Genomic DNA, 19,361 nt, shown 5'->3' with positions numbered 1-19,361 from the left:
GTGATACTTTAAGAACTTACATAATTAGTTTGTATTTATTTTGGCATCAAATAGATGGTTTTCTGTTGAGGGAGCCATGCAAAAGGACCAGCAAGCAATGTTTGTTAGACCAGTATCAGTGAAATAAAACCTTGCTGGAAAGGTTAGCAACCTTAGTTAGCAACAGCCTGTACACAATTTTCTGTAAGTACAGCTTGCAAGTATAAGTTACTCATTTTTCAGTTACTTTAACCTATAGTAGCTTGCAAAACAGCCAGGAGAGTAAGAGATGAATCTGGTCTATTGGTATTCTCTCTTGGTTTTTCACTAAGGTTCCCATTAGCAAAATGCATGCTTTTATATATATTAGGGCTTATTATGTATTTTCAGCCACTTTAAATTGAGAATATAGAGACTACTATGATTTCCTAATGTGAAGACACGAGGACCATTATTAAACAATTAATGACAGAGAACCTTACACGTGTTAGTCTGATTGTTCTACATTACTGAAAGATATTTTCTATGATTTTGCTGAACTTTCTTGGTGAGCTTTGTTAGAGTCTGTAGCCTCTGGTTTTAATTACCACTCTATGTTTTTGGAAAGAGAGACATGGCAGGGGTAAGGAAAGGGAAAAACTTACTTCAGTATTTTAACATCTGTATGTTATTTAAGAACCTGCAAGAGCAGTCTGTACTGCTGTCCTTTTGTTCAGGTCACACTGGTAACTGTACCTTTAATCCTTTCTTTAGGAGGTGATACGAAGATGCAAGGAGAAGCTGCTTATTGCTTAAGTTTAGCGTACCAGTTTTCTGGAGAATATGAGACAGCATTAGCAGTAAGTTTATTCTTTGTTTTAGCTTTCTCAAGGCTTTCACTGCCTCCTTGGCATCTTAGGCATTTGCAGAGTGGAAAACACTTGGAGAGATTTGGCTCACAGATCTTTTATAACTGTATCTAGTTCTGTAGGCAGGGATCCATGTGGCTCAAGCACTTGTGGTTCCAATAAATTCCAGAACTGATGGAGTCCAGATTTCCATTCTTGGATATGTTAGACATAATAAAAATTGACAATTCAGGTTATATGTGACTGGCTTTCCTTTTGCTGTATATGTGCATGTACAAAACAGTCTCTGTTTATTTAGTGTTTTGTATAAAACACCAATTTTGCAAATTATTTTGGTACAGTGTATTTGTGAGCAACAATGAAAAATATATCAGTTTGCACACTGAGATTGTTGGAGCATCAGAAATTTAGAAGAAATATTAATTGCTTTTGAAAAGTTGTAATGCTGGATGCAATTCCTGCTGTGGATACTTGAGTTCAAACTCCTTCTGATGCTTCCCTTGAGCCTTAATAATTCTAAGACAGTGAGAGTTGTACATGTGGAATTCTACTCTAGAAGGAGTGTTTCCTTACTTCTTCATAGGCAAGTGTGAAAGGAAAGATGAGCAGCAGCTTGATTCTTTTGTGCCAATCACGAGTCTCAGTCCTCCATGATCCTCTTAAAAATGTTGTATGGAAAATAAATTCGAATATTTTGTTCATTATTGCAATTAGTCAGGTGGATAATTACTCTTTCTGTTTGTTCTTTTAACTGCAGAATGACTCAGTATTCTATTAATGAACATGTTTTATAGAGGTCATTCGTTGTGGGTATTAGTTGTGGTGGTTTTTGGTTTGGTTGGATGATTTTTTTTTCAGAAATGGAGCAATAAAAGTCCCAGAATAAATTCAGCATACTTTTCAATATTACTTGCTTGGCTTCTGCAGTGTAGGAGGGGTTCTAGATTTCTGTCTTGAAGTGTCCTTTTACGTGCTTTTTGTCATTTTCATTATGACTTTTCTAGAACTTATTGACCACCTTTATATATAATTCTTCAATGCTGAAAGTCCTATCTTCTGCATAAATCAACTGAGTGCTGGAAGGGGGGAGCCTGTTCCCAATCAGTTGCAGTTAAAGCCTGTAGCTGAATGTGAAAATATTGCAAAACTAAAAAGCTCCCTATAATTTCATAAAATTGTATCAAGTTGTTGCAACACCAGTGAGAATATGATATTTGATCTCTTCCAGGAAAACAGTGTGAGAGATTACACCAGAATTTTTTTGTACTGCAGTTTACCAGCCACTGTATTTTTCCTGACAAGTGTGCTGGCATTCTTACCTGAGTAACTTTTCTGTCAAGTTTTTGTGAGTCACAATATACAGTGTGAATGATGAAGAGCAGTAAGTTAAACAATTGTGCTAGATAAAGAAGCATGCATGCCTAATCTCTCCAGGATGTACAAAGGATCAAACTACCCTTGCAAATGTTAAAAATATTGGTTGTCCTGGCATTGTTTCCTCTGATCAATTTTGCTTACATTTTATAGCTATTCCTTTCCCTTCATTGTTCCTGCATTTCTGCTGTCAAAAAGTTCCAGCAATCATTTGGAAGTTCCATTTCTTTTTGTTGCATGCAGTTTTTTTTTTAAAGGAAGTTTCTGAAACCCTGAATTTTGTAACGTACTACTATTAATTTTAAATGTATTACTAATAGGTTGTGCCTAGGATTTTTAATTCTACAAAAACCCCTGACAGTTAAAGAAAGCAATGTACAAGGGCAAGAAGGTCTCTTTCGTACCAAAACAAATTATACATTATGTTAAGACTATAAAGTGTTATTTTAACAGTAATGGAAATACCAGTACTTTTCAGTGTTAATGATACAGTGGCATTTTCTAATATAATGGCATTACCAATAATATCACATGAGAAACTTACTAAGTTCTTTTATTCAAAGAATGTAGTGTGTTCTATGGGACCAAGAAAAGAGGTAGAGTTTTAGCTCCTTTTGTCCTTTACAGTGATCAATACAGACAGCAGTAAAATATCAGTGGTTGACAGTACCATTGAGCACAAGTTGTCTTCACTCTCCAATTGGAAATCATTGCCTAAAATTTACCCTTCTGTTCTCAGTTTAATGGTCTCTGTATCCAAGGGGAGCTCAGATGCTTACGGAGATGAAATCATTGCCTCCTATTCCCAGGGGCCCACTGGTTATCATTACACATAACATGCAGACAATACTGCTAGGAGCCAGTTTGCCTCATGGTAATATGTAGTTCATCACCAGCTTCTGTAGCATGCTAAAGAGGTCTTGCCACACAGCTTGGGACTATTCGGATGTAGACTCAGGGGTCTCAGCAGTTATTTCCCTGCTTTGCATCAGTTTTCATCTTCTTTATCCCTTTGTGCTGTGGTCCACCTCAGGCAGTCTCCTTCTAGGGGAATCTGAAAGGAGCAGCTGTTACAGACACCATTTCCTCCAATTGTTGCCACTTGGTTCCTTTTGCTCTTTAGCCTCCCCCAACATGCACGCACAGTATCATGCATATGAACTTGTTTCTCTTTCATTCATGTCTTCTAGCAGGGCAGAGAAGCATATGTTCAAAATAGTCATTATCTGATGCAGTAATTAAAGATTGAAATGATTAAGCTGCAGCCTATTCTATAAAAAATATGCAGTCACTTTGTATTGAATGGGCTGGTTTTGTTAGAGAAGGTTTTTTATTTGCTAGGGACTTGATGTTTAACATGATTTGATTTGGTGTATAATCTGTGTAAATTAGTTTAATTTGATTTGATATATATGATTGATTTCAGTGGAGCTACTCAGATGTAAAAATAAAAGTGTGTGCAAGTTTAAAAGCCTGAGAACTAATTGCATTCAATAGCACTGGGATATGTTCATAATATTTTTCATATCATCCGGTTTATAATCAAGCCTAATGGCTTTTCCACAAAATATTAATAGTTCACATTATATAGATTTTACCTTAAACATTATAGATTTTGTCAGGGAGAGTTCTCCAACTAGGCTAATTTTAAAGTAGAAGTTACTGTTTACTTTTTTTTTCCTCACACTCATTATACAAGCAAGGCATTAAGTGAAACATTCCTGTGTCATTAGAAACCTTGCATAAGGTATTGTAATCTAACGTGTGATATGGGAAATTTTTTTTTCTTAGACTGGGCTTTCAAGACTGCCTCTAAGTATAGGTTATCATGGTAAATTTTTCTTTTCAATTAGAGCTGCATCCCAAATCATTAGGAAAAATCCAATCCTCATTCCTCATCTAAGTGTTAGCATTTTTTCTAAGTATTTCTTTATTTTGAATATTGAATCCTATGTTTCATATTTTACATATTTAAATAATAGAGGCAGTGTTCATGAGTACTGAGACACATGCCAAGCTAAATGTGGTAATTTATGACATAATGCTGTCTGCATGAATTGTCAGAATTACGATATACAAGCCACAGGCATAAAATTATCAAGAAAATTTATGAACTTGCAAAGACATCTTCACATTCAAAATGACCCTATTAAAGCAATCAGAGGTGATTAATGGCCATAAACTTAATTTCTTAAAAAGTCTGTATCAAAACTGGAAATTCTGTCTCCACTCATGCAGCTGGGGGGAATATGAGTGTGGCTGGGGTGCAGATATTCTGAATAACTCATAAACATTGAGTAAGGTGGTTGAGAGGAATGAGCATGTGAAGTTAGAAGGCTGAACTTCAAGTCAGTGGTGTCTGAGTAGAGCACTGAGTTTAGGTTTAAGCTTTCATTCTTGTTACCACAAAAAAAAAAGAAAAAAACCTCTCAAATGGAGACTCAGAATACACATCCAAAGATACTATTCAATAGAAATTATTTCAAACTTCCTTCTTTTAAACCATCCATATTGTTCTTTATGCATCTCTAAATGATATTTAGCCATTAGTAATGAAATGTAACATTTTCAGCGTAGCAAATGACATCACATGCTTGAAAAAACAGCTTAGCATACCAGTTTAAGAAGAGGTCTCGTAATTCCCAGAGGCTCCACTTTCATTTGAGTGATTTTTAAACTGTTCTTGAAACTGTATTCATATAGGAATTTAGTGGTTTCCATATCTGAGGAATAAAAACCCAAACTGTTGAGTGTTCTGTGAAGGTAGGCACTTCTGATTGATCTTGATGCTGACAATAGATCATGTACAGAGAAAAGTGTGGCCCAGTTCTGAAACTGATTCAATTTCCTGTTCCTGAAGGGTCCCACTACTGTTAGACACTGGTGAAGATAATACAAACAAAATTATATGAGAGAAATATTATTGGGAGTGAACTTTGTCCTGACAAAATATACTGATTCAAATACTGAGGGAATTAAGAAATTAAAAATTATTTGTGTTGAGAATATTAAAGAAGACCTGGAACTTCAGGAAAGAGATGAATGTCTGATCAACTGATTAAACTAATATTTTTGTTGCTAATTTAGCACTTAATTCTTAAAGTGAAAGATAGTTCTGACTTCTTATTTGGAGATGAAAGTTAGCAGTCTCTTTGTGAAGGAAGGATTTCTTCTGTTGGTTTAATGTAGATAAGATTTTTTTCTATCTTAACCAGTTTCTTGAAAACCTGGGGCAAAAAAGGTTCTCATTATCCCTGAGGTGCAGTAATGCTACTTTCCTTCAATACCTTTCCATACACCACACAGTTTTGCACCTTGGTGTTCTGGTGCCCACTATAGTTGCCTGGAAACATGCTCTCATTTTCCTTTTCAGTCTGTGGTTCAAATTGCATTTTGGTTGGTTAATGGTAGCACAAAAACTCCCTTCAACAATGTGGCTTTTTGTCAAGATAAACGTGCCACAAGAATATCTTCTGATGATAAGAAAATCACATTATCACATTTCCATGTTTTCCCACAGCAACTGTGAAAATAAATGCACTAGCAACTTGTTTATATTGACCTTACTCTTCAGGAGTCTCATGTTCCATAAGAATGGCTTCCAAAACACCATGGATGGTGGATTTCCATCTCATCCATTACAACTTTCAATTTATTCATTCATACACCCCAAATGAGTGAGATAACTGCAGTGAGTTGAAGGTTTGACTGCACAATCCATTAGATAAATCTGTAGCGCCTTTTCAGAATTTTAGGATTATCTGACCACTGGTGATCTCAGGAATCTGAATACAAGTTGGTGACAAAAAGTTTAAAACCCCAATTTTGAGGGCAATGCCTGGAGGACATTGTTTTGTTTGTTTCTAATTCTGAAACAGTATGAAAGTTGCTGGGTTTATATATAAGATTATGTAGCCTTACTTAAAATATATATATTAGACGTCCTGCATTTAGGAGTTGTGCTATTTAATGTATCAGATGTGGTTTCCCAAAATTCAAAACCTATTTTTGGTGATATATTGACTCGACTTAAAAGTTATATCTTTTATTATTTTATTATTCTTTATTTATTATTTTATTATTGCCTTACACACACATGCAAACACTTAAACACACAAACACACTTTCTGTATGAGTATGCAAAAGAACTGGAGGGCAGTGCAGTGCAGCACTAGTAAAAGTATATTTACATAATAATAGATACTCTAAGATCAAGAGAATTCTTTGGATAACTCTGAATCATTTCCATGAAATTGTTGCTAATTGTTATATTTGACCTCAAAAGAAGCAAATTGCCCTTATTGGAGTGCTCAGCTCTAGTATGTTGAAAAATTGAGGACAAAGCCACAAAAATTCCTTAAACTGCTCTGCTAGGGAATAAAAATATCTTTACATGTGCTTTTCACAAGGCATGGAGTGCAGAGCACTTGGCAGTCATGGAGCCTCAGCTCAGTCCTACCATTTTGGTGTTGCTGCTGGGGTGGAGCAGTCTCTGTGTGCTCTCTGCTGCTGTGGCTGGTGCAGAATGGCTCTTCCTTGTGCTTTCCCAGGCAGGTTGGCAGCCAGCTTGTGGATACAGCCACACAGGGTCTGTTTATGGGAAAGGTTACAATTAGTCCCCTTGCCCCACCTGAGATTTCTAAAACTCCAGGAACTGTCTTCTGTCAGTTACAAGATGTGATTTAGGCATTTTCTCTGTACTCTATTGAAAATTTTTTAGAGTAGCTAATAAAATAGGCTCCTTTTTTTCTTTTTTCTCCTATTTCCTTTTTTTTTTTTGACACCTGCCAATATAAAGTTTCCACTCATTTCATTCTCACAGGCTAGGAACAAAGTGACAAAGCAGTAGGGCTGTGTGTTATAGAGGTTATTTACTTAATAAAGTTTAGACTACATTGGATTTCTAGCTTAGGTGTGCTAAGCCTCAGAACCTAAATGCTGCATATATTGAGGGAAATGAATAATTACAGCATGTCTAAATTCATAGCTTATGTTACCTAATAACAATAACATACAAGATTTTAGGAACTGCCAGTCCATTAGTGTGTAGCCATTAGTGAAACTGCACATTTTATACCCAGGGCTGTAGCAAATGGCTGAAAACTGCAAGAAAAATTTTCTAATTCTGTTAGATAATATACCTACAGAAGTCAGACTCCTAATGTATTGTGAGAAAGGAGGCATTTGTACCCACACTGTAGAAATTCAGGAATTTCAGTATTTAAATGCAAATGTATCCATAATCTGGGAGGTTTAGTTTTCCATTGTATGGTTAATTCTAATGAATAGATTATAAAAAAAATTTCTGTAAAGTAAGGCTTTTTAAATTAGATTGGTTGCTCAAATTGGTATTGTTCAAGCTACAGCAATTCACTTATTAAATGTGTTTAAATTTCAATTCAGTTGGGCTCAATGACTTCAGGGGGACAAGTCATATATTCAAGTATAAGCAAATGCTTAATAACTTTGCTTAATCAGAACCATAGATGGCTAGATTGGAGAAGAGATCTTGATTCAGGCATTAGATCTCGAGGAGTTTAAAATTTATCCTTTGATAGATAAATAACCTGAAAAGTTAAAACACTGAAGTGTGTCAGTGTAAAACCTAGAGCTTGGTGCCTTCTTGCTAGAAGCAATTTGTTTTGCTGTTTTGCATTCAGCTTATGTATTATTTCAGGGCTGATCAAAAGAATTGGTAGCAAAGTGTGAAATAAATGGTACTTCTAAATAAATCGATTTCACATTCCTTGGTGCTTTAAATGATTTTAGTAATATTAATATTTAAAATATTTCTTACTGAAATCTTTTTATGACCACACATAGCAGTAAAGGTCCCTGTTTCATTCAGCTGTTTTTCATAGTAGTATATTACACAGTAAACATTGTAGAAATACTATCTTTTAGCGCTGAAATGGATGCAAAAGATCTCAAGTGTCTATTTGCATCTAAATGACTCAAGTTTCATTCAGTTAATAAGAACAGTCTATTAGTTCTTTTACTACATTGCATGGGTTAAAACTTGAATATAAGGGTTTCAGCTGAATGAGAACTCTTCCTTAACTTCTATATTGGTTTGCAGAAAAGTAATGTTTTTTAACTGACATAACTTGGTTTTATGCTTTGCTAGTTTATCTCTGCAGTTTGTGCCGTTGTTACGCAAATTTTAACTGTTTGTTTGATTTTGTAGGAAAATATTGTGTCATTAAAAATATCTGTTCAAGGGCAGACTAAAGACATTAATAAGCATGAAGCAGAATATTTATAGGTGCTTTATCTAAGCAGTAATGGGCATTTAAGCATGCACAGATATATAGTATGATATTATCGTCTTAGCAGGCTACAGTGATCTGACAGCCAGGTACATTCATGTAGAGACAACAATCTGATAAAAGCAGTCCAGACATCTGGATCACAATGCTGCTACACAAAAACATTTCTTAACAATTCACATTATTGCACTTACCCCCAGTTTCCAGTCCTGTCCACCCTTTTCTCCTTGTTTCTTCCCCCGGCTCTGCCTTTGTCTTTTATGTACTTGCAGAATCTCATTTTTCCTTTACAAGTCACCTCCATCTGCTTATGTGTCAGAGTGGCCCTCGTGCCACACATCACATTGAGGAATTCTCAAGATGAAGGGCTATATTCACATCACTACTTCTGTCTCAGCCCTGTTTCATGCTTGTCACTGCTCAGCACTCAGCGCCACACTGCCTTGTTTTGTCAATAACCATTTATTTGTTGCTGGAATAGTAGCAACCATTACATCTGACCTCCCTGTTTCATCAATTATGAATAGATTATTGGATGTGAACATCTGCAAAAGCTTGCTGTTGAACTTACCTCCTGGCTGGGATTAGATAAAGTATTAAACTGTTGTTTATTGTCAGGCCAAAACTCTACTGGGAAGCCAGGGAATTCCAAGACTAGCAGACTCCCATCAGCAAGCACCAAAAATTGTTTAGTATTGCCACCGTTTCCCATAAGATCGTAGCCATTTATTATTTACACTTATTACTAGTTGTTATAACATACTTGATAAAAGCTCTTGGCAGGCACAGTGTTTCCAGCTATTGTCACATCTGTCAGGATGGAAAGGATACATAAACTGTTTTTTCCTCTTATATTGCTGTTAAAGGGTAACAGATGAAGCTTCTTCACTCCAGACTGTTAAGCCATGCTTTATTTTGAAGAAATATGTCAACAATGTCTGGCTTGGAAAACATTACATTCCTGTCCTAAATATAGATTGCAACAACCTTTACTAGGGCAATGTCTTTTGCAGTAGAAATTTCAAATTGTACAATAATAGCAAATGAAAATACCTGGATTTGATGTCTGTATAGTTTTTTGCTCTGAAGGACCTGGATGACTTTTAAAAAAATTAAATATGAATGAATAATAATACTCCTTATGAGGTATAAGAATTAAAAAAATTATTCCTTCAAAGTTGTTGTGTAAAAAATTAGAATTAATATACTTATTAGTGGCACAGAATGCCAGAATTAGGACAGTAACGCAGAAACAAAAGTTAACATTTATTCAATCTGTACATTTCATCTCTTTTAAGCTTTTTGTGCAGCAAAATGAAGCACTCAGGGTGAACTCCTGACCTTGTGGAAGCCAACAGAAGTTTGAAATTACTCTGGGGAAAGGAACTTTTTCAATTAGTTACTTATATTTACATATCATCCATTCAGAATCAAAGCAAAATGTACATACCCTGAATATTATATGAAGCATGCATGTAAGACTTGATCCAGGCAAAGAGCCTTAGGTCTGATCTTGATAGACTGTGAAGGGATGAGTGAAATGTTTGTCTTGCCTCCTTTAATCCTTCAAGCAGATGCAGACATGAGTAACCAGAAGCATGTATTGCTGCGTGTTTGTAGAGCATAAGGGTAAATATTGCACTTGATAGCCCAGTATATCAGGGGAGGAGGAGTGTGGGCTGGATTAGTTACCCACTGGGACAGTGGGAGCCAAAGCAGCACCTCAGTGATAGCCATGTCCTAGCAAGAGCCTCTGGAAAGCCTTCAACTAGGGTGTTTCACTTTGGCACTGACTTGCACAAACTTCTGGGTGAACTCATCTGTTTCCCTCTCCTGTCCCTGATCCCTTTGCTCCAGCATCTCTGCTTATGTTATGCATTGTCCAAATAAAGCCCCTGGAACAGTTCTGGAACAGACCCATTTGGCCAGTTCCAGACAAATTCTTTCTGTCTCTGTAGGAAGATTGACAACGTTTGTGGATTTCTGGTTTGGTTTTTTTTCTGTTTATTTATCCAAACAGTACAGTCCTGTGTAAGTGGATGTGGCTAAGAACAAGGAGCTAGCATTCACAGAATCCAAGTTGGTGAATTTTAGTTGTGGCAAAGAGGGAGAAGTAACAGTTCAGGCAAATCATACTCTTTCTGGGGTATGACATCAAGTTTCTGTATCCCTGAACTGTGAGCATGCTGACAGAATGCTGTGCAGTTTCTACCCTGCATGCTCACTATGCCTGAACACATTTAGCATTTCACAAGGTGTGGCCTGACATTCAGTTGATCCTGGTGTATAGTATTCCTGGGATCAATGAGCTCTGCTTACTGTGATTAATACATGACCTGAACAATACAATTTTCTTTTTGCTCTCCAACCTCTCCCATGCTATGTTTTGGCAAAAATAAGAATATGTCTGGGTTTGTATTGTGAAACTTCCCTTTGACTTTACTTGGGATAGCCACAGGTGTGTAACCACTTAAATTATGGTAATTAAAAGTGCACTTTTTCCTAATTTTTAAGTATGCATTTCCGAGGCAGGTACTGAGCAGAATTCACTGAACTGCAAAGTGGCTATGCATACAGTTCTGTTGTCTCTTCTTTTCATTAGATTATATCAAAATGATTATTTAGCAGCAGTCAGAACTGTGTGGGCTTTTCTGAAAGTATTTAAGAGGTACTAAGTGGTGCAAAGCCAGTAGTCTCACTCGACTGCATTGTTTGTCTACCAACACCTATTGTTGGCTTCAGAAAAACAGTCAGATGCTGCTAGCCAGGCTGGGCCTCTAGCCTGCCACTGCAGTGCCTGTCAGGAATCATTAGCTAGTGATCTCTTTGACTAATGGTCCAGTTGATTGTCTGATTCATGTTCAAGATCTGTAAATGAGGCAGAAGCATCTTTCCTGCTCACCAGCTGTGAAATGGCTAAACACAGCTAGATTTGCAGAAATCAAAATAAATGTATTTCCAATAAAGTTTGGCAACAATATCAAATCTAAAGCTGAGAGCAGAACTATGTTTTTGTGTTTTTTAAAGTTACAGTATTATAAATCAATGTTATCTCATTGTGTGTTTGTCAGAGAAATGTATTTTACCAAAACAGTGAACTGCTGGTAGTAGCATTAATCTTGTGTTGAGTTGGATAGATGTTCTTTATCCAACATAAATTCATACTTCCAATATTTACTCTTTTGTCCATTATCCCCAGATGTATCAGTGTTCAGCACAGCCTGTCCTTATGGCTGAGTCCTGTGTATGCAAATAGGGTGTGCCTGCATGTCTTTCATGTACATATGGAAGAAGTACAGGTGTGACAACAATAAAAAATAAAAGGTGGGATTTTGGAGGGAGGAGAATCTTGGGGGAGGAGGAGCTCCTGTATCTGTTTTATATTAATGGATAACCCCGGGAGGGTCAGCCTGGCATAATCCTGAGATAACTGAGAAGTAAATCAGGGCCTGAGATCTGACTAGTATTTTCCTTGGCAAAGAAGGTAAATATGAAATTCACCACTAGCTAGAGAGCTAGCATGAGAGCCATACCACCAATAGGCTCTATCTAAGCAGAGCTGAATACTTTATTTTGACACTGTAATTGTATACACAACAGACTTAAAATTATGTGGGAAGAGAGCTGATTTTTGTGAGTGGATGCTCCCACAGGAGTTGTCCTGTGGTCTGTTACGTGGAAGACAAAGTTGAAGTCCACCTTCAGCTTCAACCCTCTCATACCCTGCACAAAAGAGGAAAAGCAATTGAAACCCATTGTTCATTTCTGTATTAGACTTTAATTTTCATGTCCTTTGGATTTTTTTAAGCTGGTGTTTCCACAGACGCATAGAAGTAGAAAGTTTGAGATAGTCAGAGTGCTCGGTCACATTGATCCAAAAACTAATCTGTGACCAGAATCGGTGTGTTTTTTATAATTTCTATGTTGTTAAACTTACGTTACATTTTTGATATTGAGGCAGAAACATTGAGGCAATACATTATTCTAATATGTTCAACTTAATATACAACAATCTTTTCCCACTAGTTGCTAAGAGTATCAAACTGTCTTTGAAACAGTATGGAAATTTTATAATAATTTTATAATGTAGTCTAATATGATCAGGATAAATCTTATTGCAACAGCTTCCTTCCTTAGAACTCTTTGTACATTGCTAATTCTAAAATAACAAACAAAACAAAATATAAAGGAAAAAAAAAGACATTTTGCCCTTTCAGTAACTCTGAATCTCTGGAAACTTTGACTTATAAGAACAAAATTTAGCTAATTCTGTGTAATACCCAAACTCACTGTTTTTAATATCCATTACCAGTATAGATTCTTATATGTTCCCATTCAATATGTCTTTACACATTATTATATATTTTTATTAACATTTCCTTAACAGGAAGAAAATTACCAAGATGACATTTTCAAACACAATATTTGCTATAGAATACTGCAGCAGAAGCATCCTACCTTAATAAGATGATTTTTCATTTGTTGTCTGAATTTTTCCCAGCCAGTAAAACTGCACATTTGTGTAGGAGTTTTCAGCATTAGTTATTGATTATTCCACCTCTTCCTTGGATGTCATTATCCCCTTCACAGAATGGCCAATACATATAAATAGATATATATACACTTCTATCTAAAGGTAGGAAAACTTTCACTGGGAGCCTATAAACTCCATTAGATCCAAAGGTTGTGTTCCCAATATTTATCCACTTCTCGGAGAGCTGATAGATGACTGGCACAGCCTTGCCCACTCAATAGTCTCTGCCACATGGATGTCTTTTCCTCTGTGATATCCACAGGAAGCCAAATAGATGGACTGGTTGTTCATATCCCATAAAAATAAACAGGAAATTTTCATGCTGATTTATTGGTTGTAGGCTTTTTACAGATTCTGGCAGGCATCACTGTGTTGATTCTACTTGATTTTCCAGCATGTGAACTTCATAATTTTTTCATTTTAAGTGAAAATTAAAAGTGTACTCTAATTGCAAGAGACTTTGGATGAAATTCTATAATTCTTAATGTGTTGAACCAACATTTTAACCTGCCCTGTCTGTTCCTCTTTCTCTGTTCTGAAATGTTTCTATCCTGAGTGTTGAAGGTTGGGCATACATCACGGTATCCACTTCCTTCACATAAATGGATACTGGGAAGTTGTAGCATCCAGGAGCACTGTACAGCTCCTTTCCATCAAGCCCACATGTCCCTTTCTGTGTCCCTATGTATTACATGGAGCTGGAGGAGTCATTTGAAATACAGACATGAAGAACATATTTTTCTGTGGTAATTTATCAAGATTTCCTCTTTTTCATGTAGATAATTTAATTAATGCTATTTCTTCATTGTTTAGAGTGAAATGTCTGATTTGTGTGGAGTAGTAGTAACCTGGGACCAAAATGAACACTTTTCATCAATATGAATGAATGCCTTTATTTATTTACTTACTACTTTCTTGCAGCTGTTGCAGAGATGCAGTGAACCAACTTTTCACTTCAGCTATGATATATATGATTTTTCCTTGGGTTTATCTGTATTTTTAGGCTTTGTGATATCTTTAGTAGATACCATATTTTGTGCAGTAGCCAAAGCCTTAGGTTCCTAAGTAACCTCTCTGTGCTGGATAGTAATGACTAGGGGTCCTGTGTCCTATTTTAATATTGTAGAGGCCAGTTTAAACTGGGAATGATTTCAGTCCAGCACATAACATTTTTGGCACCTCCTGACACTCTAATGGCAGGTTTTGTAATATGGGCACAATTATTACAACAAATGCTCTAGGTCCCCTGAGTTAAATGCAATACCAAGAGCTGTTTCTTAGACACCTGTGTGTGTTTCTGCTACCATCCTGGATTATTAGAGGGATGTACTGCAGGCACTGACAACATCAAGTATGTATTCAGTTTAGGAAGAGTTCTGAACTGATGTGACAACTTCTTAACTGCGGTGCCTTTGTACTCTTTCTGTCACACCTAATGCATTGATAACTCAATTGGCAGTGACCTGCAAGGATAGGATGCAACATTAGAACAAAACTGCTAAGAAAGTACTTGAGGGATGATAGATAGGGCACTGCACATTAAAAAATGCTTCTTTTTGTGCACACACAGCTTATGTAGCTAAAAAACAAGAGCCATGTCCAGGGATACTGCTGCATGTAGTAAAACTCTTTCAGGAAGTAGAAAATCTGAGTGGTGGAAACAGCAATAGAAGTGGTGACACCCACAGCAATAGCACACACACATTGTCTTCCTCTGAACCATGAACTTTACCAGTAACAGGGATTACAGTCTTAATAGAAAATGCCCAATCTTTTACCTCAGTGTAAATAGGCATCCTGGGGCATGCAGAATACTGTCCTATGTCCCTGGGCATCTCCCATCCCCCTTCAGAGCTGGTAAATGACATTCACTACTCCTTTCTTGGAAACGTGCAAAAAGGATTTCCATAGAGGGTCTTTGGAGATTTCCTGTTTTCTCATGTGTGTAATAGATTGGGTCAAGCAACAAAGAGGAGGGATGAAAGAATAAGATTTAATTTTATATGCACTCTCCCGTCATCACCATTGGAAAAAATATAGATGAAAAGAGAAATTCTGCAATACAGGTGATGTCAGTGTTAAATTAAATTAAGATCATATGTTTTTATGCAGCAGCTGTAAGCTTTCAGTTACGGGAGGGTTCATAATAATACAGTAGATTCCAAACTAATGTTAACAAACTGTTAGTGTGTGAATAATTAATCAGAAAAATGGTAGCATTATCTACTGTAAGATAACATAGTTTAAGATATGTAACCTGTAAGTTATTCAGTTTTGGGGCATCTGAATTGTACTAAAATAAGTTGTGACAGATTAAAGAAAGAAAAATAATACTGAGTTGTACTTCAGCATATCATTCTAAAACATTATGAATGCAAAGGATATCCTCTTAAGTTATTGATTATCAGAAACTCATAAAAGCACAGGCTCTTGAAATATTTTAAATTATGGATAAGGAAATTTATACTGCGAATTAAGAAGTATCTCTTTGGTTTTTGCAAATTGCCAAAATACAGAGGTTTAATTGCAAGTTATATCTTTTTGATTTGTAATTATTGAGGAGTTTCAAACTCTCAATAATAAGTAATTAATTATAAGTAATAATTTGATTTTAAGTAATAATGAAAACCCTAGTCCCATTATGGCTAATTAGAAAACAGTTGTAGAAGTAGGGAAGCTTTAATTTTGTGTTCTGTGTGGACAGAGAGATGGGGGAATAGGTGGGGAAGAAAAAAGTGGAACTTCCTAGTCATGGTATTTACTGGGTTTTATCTTCCTGTTTCACAGATTTTGAAAACCTCCGTAGAAATCTTCACAACCCTTTGTGATTCTGCTGGCCTGGGCAGAGCATATGCAGCTGTAGCCATGATCCTGGCAAGGTAGGTTAGCACATCCTTGTCTGACTGTCAGTGCAGATTCACTCAGCTGTGAAAGACTTAAATTGTTAGAGGTCTGTCGCTTCCCATTACTGACTGCTTAAATTTTAAGCAGTGCCCTTCTTGCAGTAAGTGACCCTTTCATCGAAAGTTATTTTAAACTGTTACATGTTTTTTAAAGTGTATGGTCCTCGTTTTTCCTTTCTTGTAAACTATAATATGTCCTTTTTCTTCCACATTTTGAGGGCTTTTTAAGTTGTTGGGTTTTTTTGGTTTGGTTTTTTTGTTGTTGTTGTTGGTTTTTTTTGGGAGGGGAACACTACCTTACTTTACTGGAAAATAGAAATGCAGGCCTATTTTCCAGGTTAAGAAAGAGAAAGCCTGGAAGAGTATAGCAAGCTTCAGTAGGTGTCCCAGTGTAGTATTTTCTGAACTGTATCTTTCCATCTATTGCACTCACTTTTTCTATGAAGGCATTTGTATTTTGTGCATGTGTAACTAGATAGAAATTCAGTGCAAATACAATGCTTATGTTCAATATTTGTGTTTTAGCATCTGCCATTCAAATCTTCTTCAGGTGAATCAGTTCTGACACAAATAATTTTGACATAGTCTAATGCAATTATCATATGAGGTAGGGAAAAAAGAGACTAAAGTGAAGTTTGCCGCCTATTCTTGATTCGTCCTATGTTTGAAGAGGTCAGAGTATATGATGCATGATAGAGGTTGGCAATTGTTTATAGAGAGGAACTTGTCACCAGGTTTATTTCAATGTGCAGAACAAGTTCTCCTCTTTTAGCAGATCCCTTGTCTTTTGGTCTTATCAGAGCAACATAGGGACCAGACGCAACCACAGTCCACTTCAGCTCTCTGATGCATAATTCATGTCTACATGTATTCTGAGCATCCTAAATAAGGACATGGGATAAGATGTTCCAAAAGACACAGAAAATACAAAGAATACCAGGTCCCAGTTTTAAAACTGTCTTAAGCCTAGCCAAGAAAGATTTAGGAGCTAAAACACCAGCATTTACAGTGAGTGGCTTTACAATGAGTACCAAGTTTTCTGAGCTCTCAGTAGCATTCACGAGCTCCTTGTATTCACAAAAAGCAGCAGTCTGGGTAGAGGCTGGGTTAAGATAGTCAAGAGAACATCCCTGATAAACCATGTCTGTTAATTTCCTCTCTGTGATCTAGGCATTCTGGAATAAGGGCACAGACATTTATTTACTCAGAAGTTACAGATTTTGAGATCTTTCTGAAATCAGTTTGCTAAACCCTTCATCTGAAAGATCATGTCTATGCATTGCTTTTCTTAAAAGCAGACCTAAAGAAGGAATGGCTAGTGATTTTCTTCTGCGTCAAATCCGTACTCCACGCCTTCTGGGAATATTCTTTAGCTATCCAGGAATGCGCAGTCCCACTGCTTTCCAGTAGTTGCAATTTCAAATAGAAGGAAAAGAGTAGGTGAGGAGCAGTGGGAGCAGATACCAAGAGCAATAAAACTCCTCAGTTTAGTATTTAAGGCACTCTCCTAGAAGAGGAGCATTCTGATGGATTCAAGTGAAGGAGGAATTCAATCTCATGTATAGGATCAGGGATTTAACTGTTAATCTGTTACACAGGTGAAGACCCAATCTTAAACCCTTTCTCTGGAAAATGGCTGTCATGGTACTTTTTATAAAACCTGACTGTTATTTATGCCATTAAAGCATTTACCAAATTAAACATATATATGTTTACATATTGTTCAGCCAATTGACGAGGGCAATTTAAGAACACAGACCCCAATAGAAAGAATGGTCTTATTTTCCTATGAATATTAAGACAACACAGAAGTAAAATGATGCAGTCAATAAAACTACACATGTGGCTTTAGCAACAAGCAAAAATAAGCAAGGTAATGCACTTAATCACTACTATACAAGAGAAAGAATAGTGATTGAGAAAGATACATCACCAATTGCCTAAATACTTTACCATCATCCAGAATCCTCAGTTGCTGAGGAGCTCTATTTCACAGTGATGACCTGGAGAACCCATCCCAGCAATTGGGAAAATCCTATGTGGTCCACCCATAGGTGAGGTCTCCAAATTCACCCCAAAAGTGGGTCCAGCTTTTATAAGCCCAAATCAGCAAGTCAAAGAGAATTGATTATATTTTTAGCACAGAAGCACCTGGATCTGATGGCACACTTCCTGACCACCAGGGGCCAGAGCTTGGCCAGAGCCCTGGACTTGGCTCGGAGGGTTTTCCCCTAAAATACTCTACAAACAAGCCTCTATTCATGTCAGTTGGGAAAGTTTCTTAAAATGTTACATTTCTTGCAGATAACTACACAAGGTTATAAAGAACTAGCATAAGCATCTTTGTCATCTATTTTTAGCTAAATAATGCTACTTTGTCACACAGTGCCCAGGATCCATCTTGTAAATCAAATCTGGCTGAGGCATGCTGCTCAGGCCTCAGCACAACACACATGTACCTCCTTACACATATGTGCGTCCTTTGAAGAGCTTTGTGTGTGTGATAGGCATTAACTATTCAACTCTGTAAAATCTCATTATGCTTCTCAGCAACTTTCAGTTGTTTGAGAAACTTACATGTAGAAAGGTCTGGACACCTATGTATCATAGAATGATAGAATCATAAAATAGTTTGGGTTTGAAGAGATTTTACAGGTCATAGAATCCACTCCCCTGCAGTGAGGAGGGACATCTTCAACTGGATCAGGTTGCTCAAAGCCATATCCTGGCTGGCCTTGAATGGTTCCAGGGATGGGGCATCCACCACCTCTCTGGGCAGCTTGTTCCAGTGTTTTACCACTCTCATTGTAAAACATTTCTTCCATACATCTAATTTAAATCGACCCTCCTTCAGTTTAGAACCGTTGCCCCTTGTCCTGTTGCAGCTGGCTTTGCTCAGCAATTTGTCCCTATCTTTACTGTAGTCTCACTTTAGATACTGTAAAGTCTCCTTGGAGAGTTCTCCAGGCTGAAGAACCCCAGCTCTCTCAGCCTCTCTTCATGGGAGAAGTGCTTCAGTCTTCTGATCATCTTAGTGGCCTCCCCTGCAACTCACTCCAACAGGTCCATATCCATCCTGTGCTGAGGACTCTAGAGTTGGCCACAGAACATACTGGATAAATGCACCAATAATTACTGCTGGTGACAGAATCCCCATATCCAGCTCATTCACTTTTCCTTTGCTTGTATTTTTACCTGATCTAGGCTAGATTTGTGAAAATAATTTTAAATTTTATGGATAATGTCTTCACAAAGATGACTGTTTCCCAAAAAATAATGCATTACAACCATAATGTTTGTGAAAATTGGTACCGATTTCCTTGTGATAGGCTGGAGAAAGTGACTGAGCCTTCCTGAATCACTCAGAACCTGTCTATGGCCTTTGGAATATTTTTGAAGTCTTTGCTGCAGATGTTTCCAGAGACCATGGGAAACTGAAAATCTTTATCATGTG

The 19,361-nt window shown here is 36.9% G+C and overlaps 1 protein-coding gene and 1 long non-coding RNA gene across 4 annotated transcripts in view; one reads left to right on the top strand and one right to left on the bottom strand.

Moving 5' to 3' along the window:
- The window catches only part of TTC29 (tetratricopeptide repeat domain 29), a 228,690-nt gene that overhangs the window by 158,597 nt on the left and 50,732 nt on the right, over nucleotides 1–19,361 (top strand). For all 3 annotated transcript variants that reach the window (XM_085058203.1, XM_085058202.1, XM_085058200.1), the window contains 2 exons: nucleotides 733–818; nucleotides 15,792–15,883. In XM_085058203.1, coding sequence (XP_084914329.1) covers nucleotides 733–818; nucleotides 15,792–15,883 — 178 coding nt within the window. The remainder of the gene's footprint in view (nucleotides 1–732; nucleotides 819–15,791; nucleotides 15,884–19,361) is intronic.
- Nucleotides 4,698–8,897, bottom strand: LOC146438002 (uncharacterized). Its single transcript, XR_014851630.1, has 3 exons — nucleotides 8,665–8,897; nucleotides 6,661–6,791; nucleotides 4,698–4,924 (listed from the first exon to the last, which is right to left on the bottom strand). It is a non-coding gene; the product is annotated as an uncharacterized LOC146438002 (long non-coding RNA).

Source organism: Lichenostomus cassidix, chromosome 4, assembly GCF_008360975.1.
Source record: "Lichenostomus cassidix isolate B80296 chromosome 4, HeHo_3.0, whole genome shotgun sequence".
Lineage (NCBI taxonomy): Eukaryota > Metazoa > Chordata > Aves > Passeriformes > Meliphagidae > Lichenostomus > Lichenostomus cassidix.
Note: the sequence above shows the minus strand (reverse complement) of the source record. Positions and strands in the feature narration are given on the sequence as shown.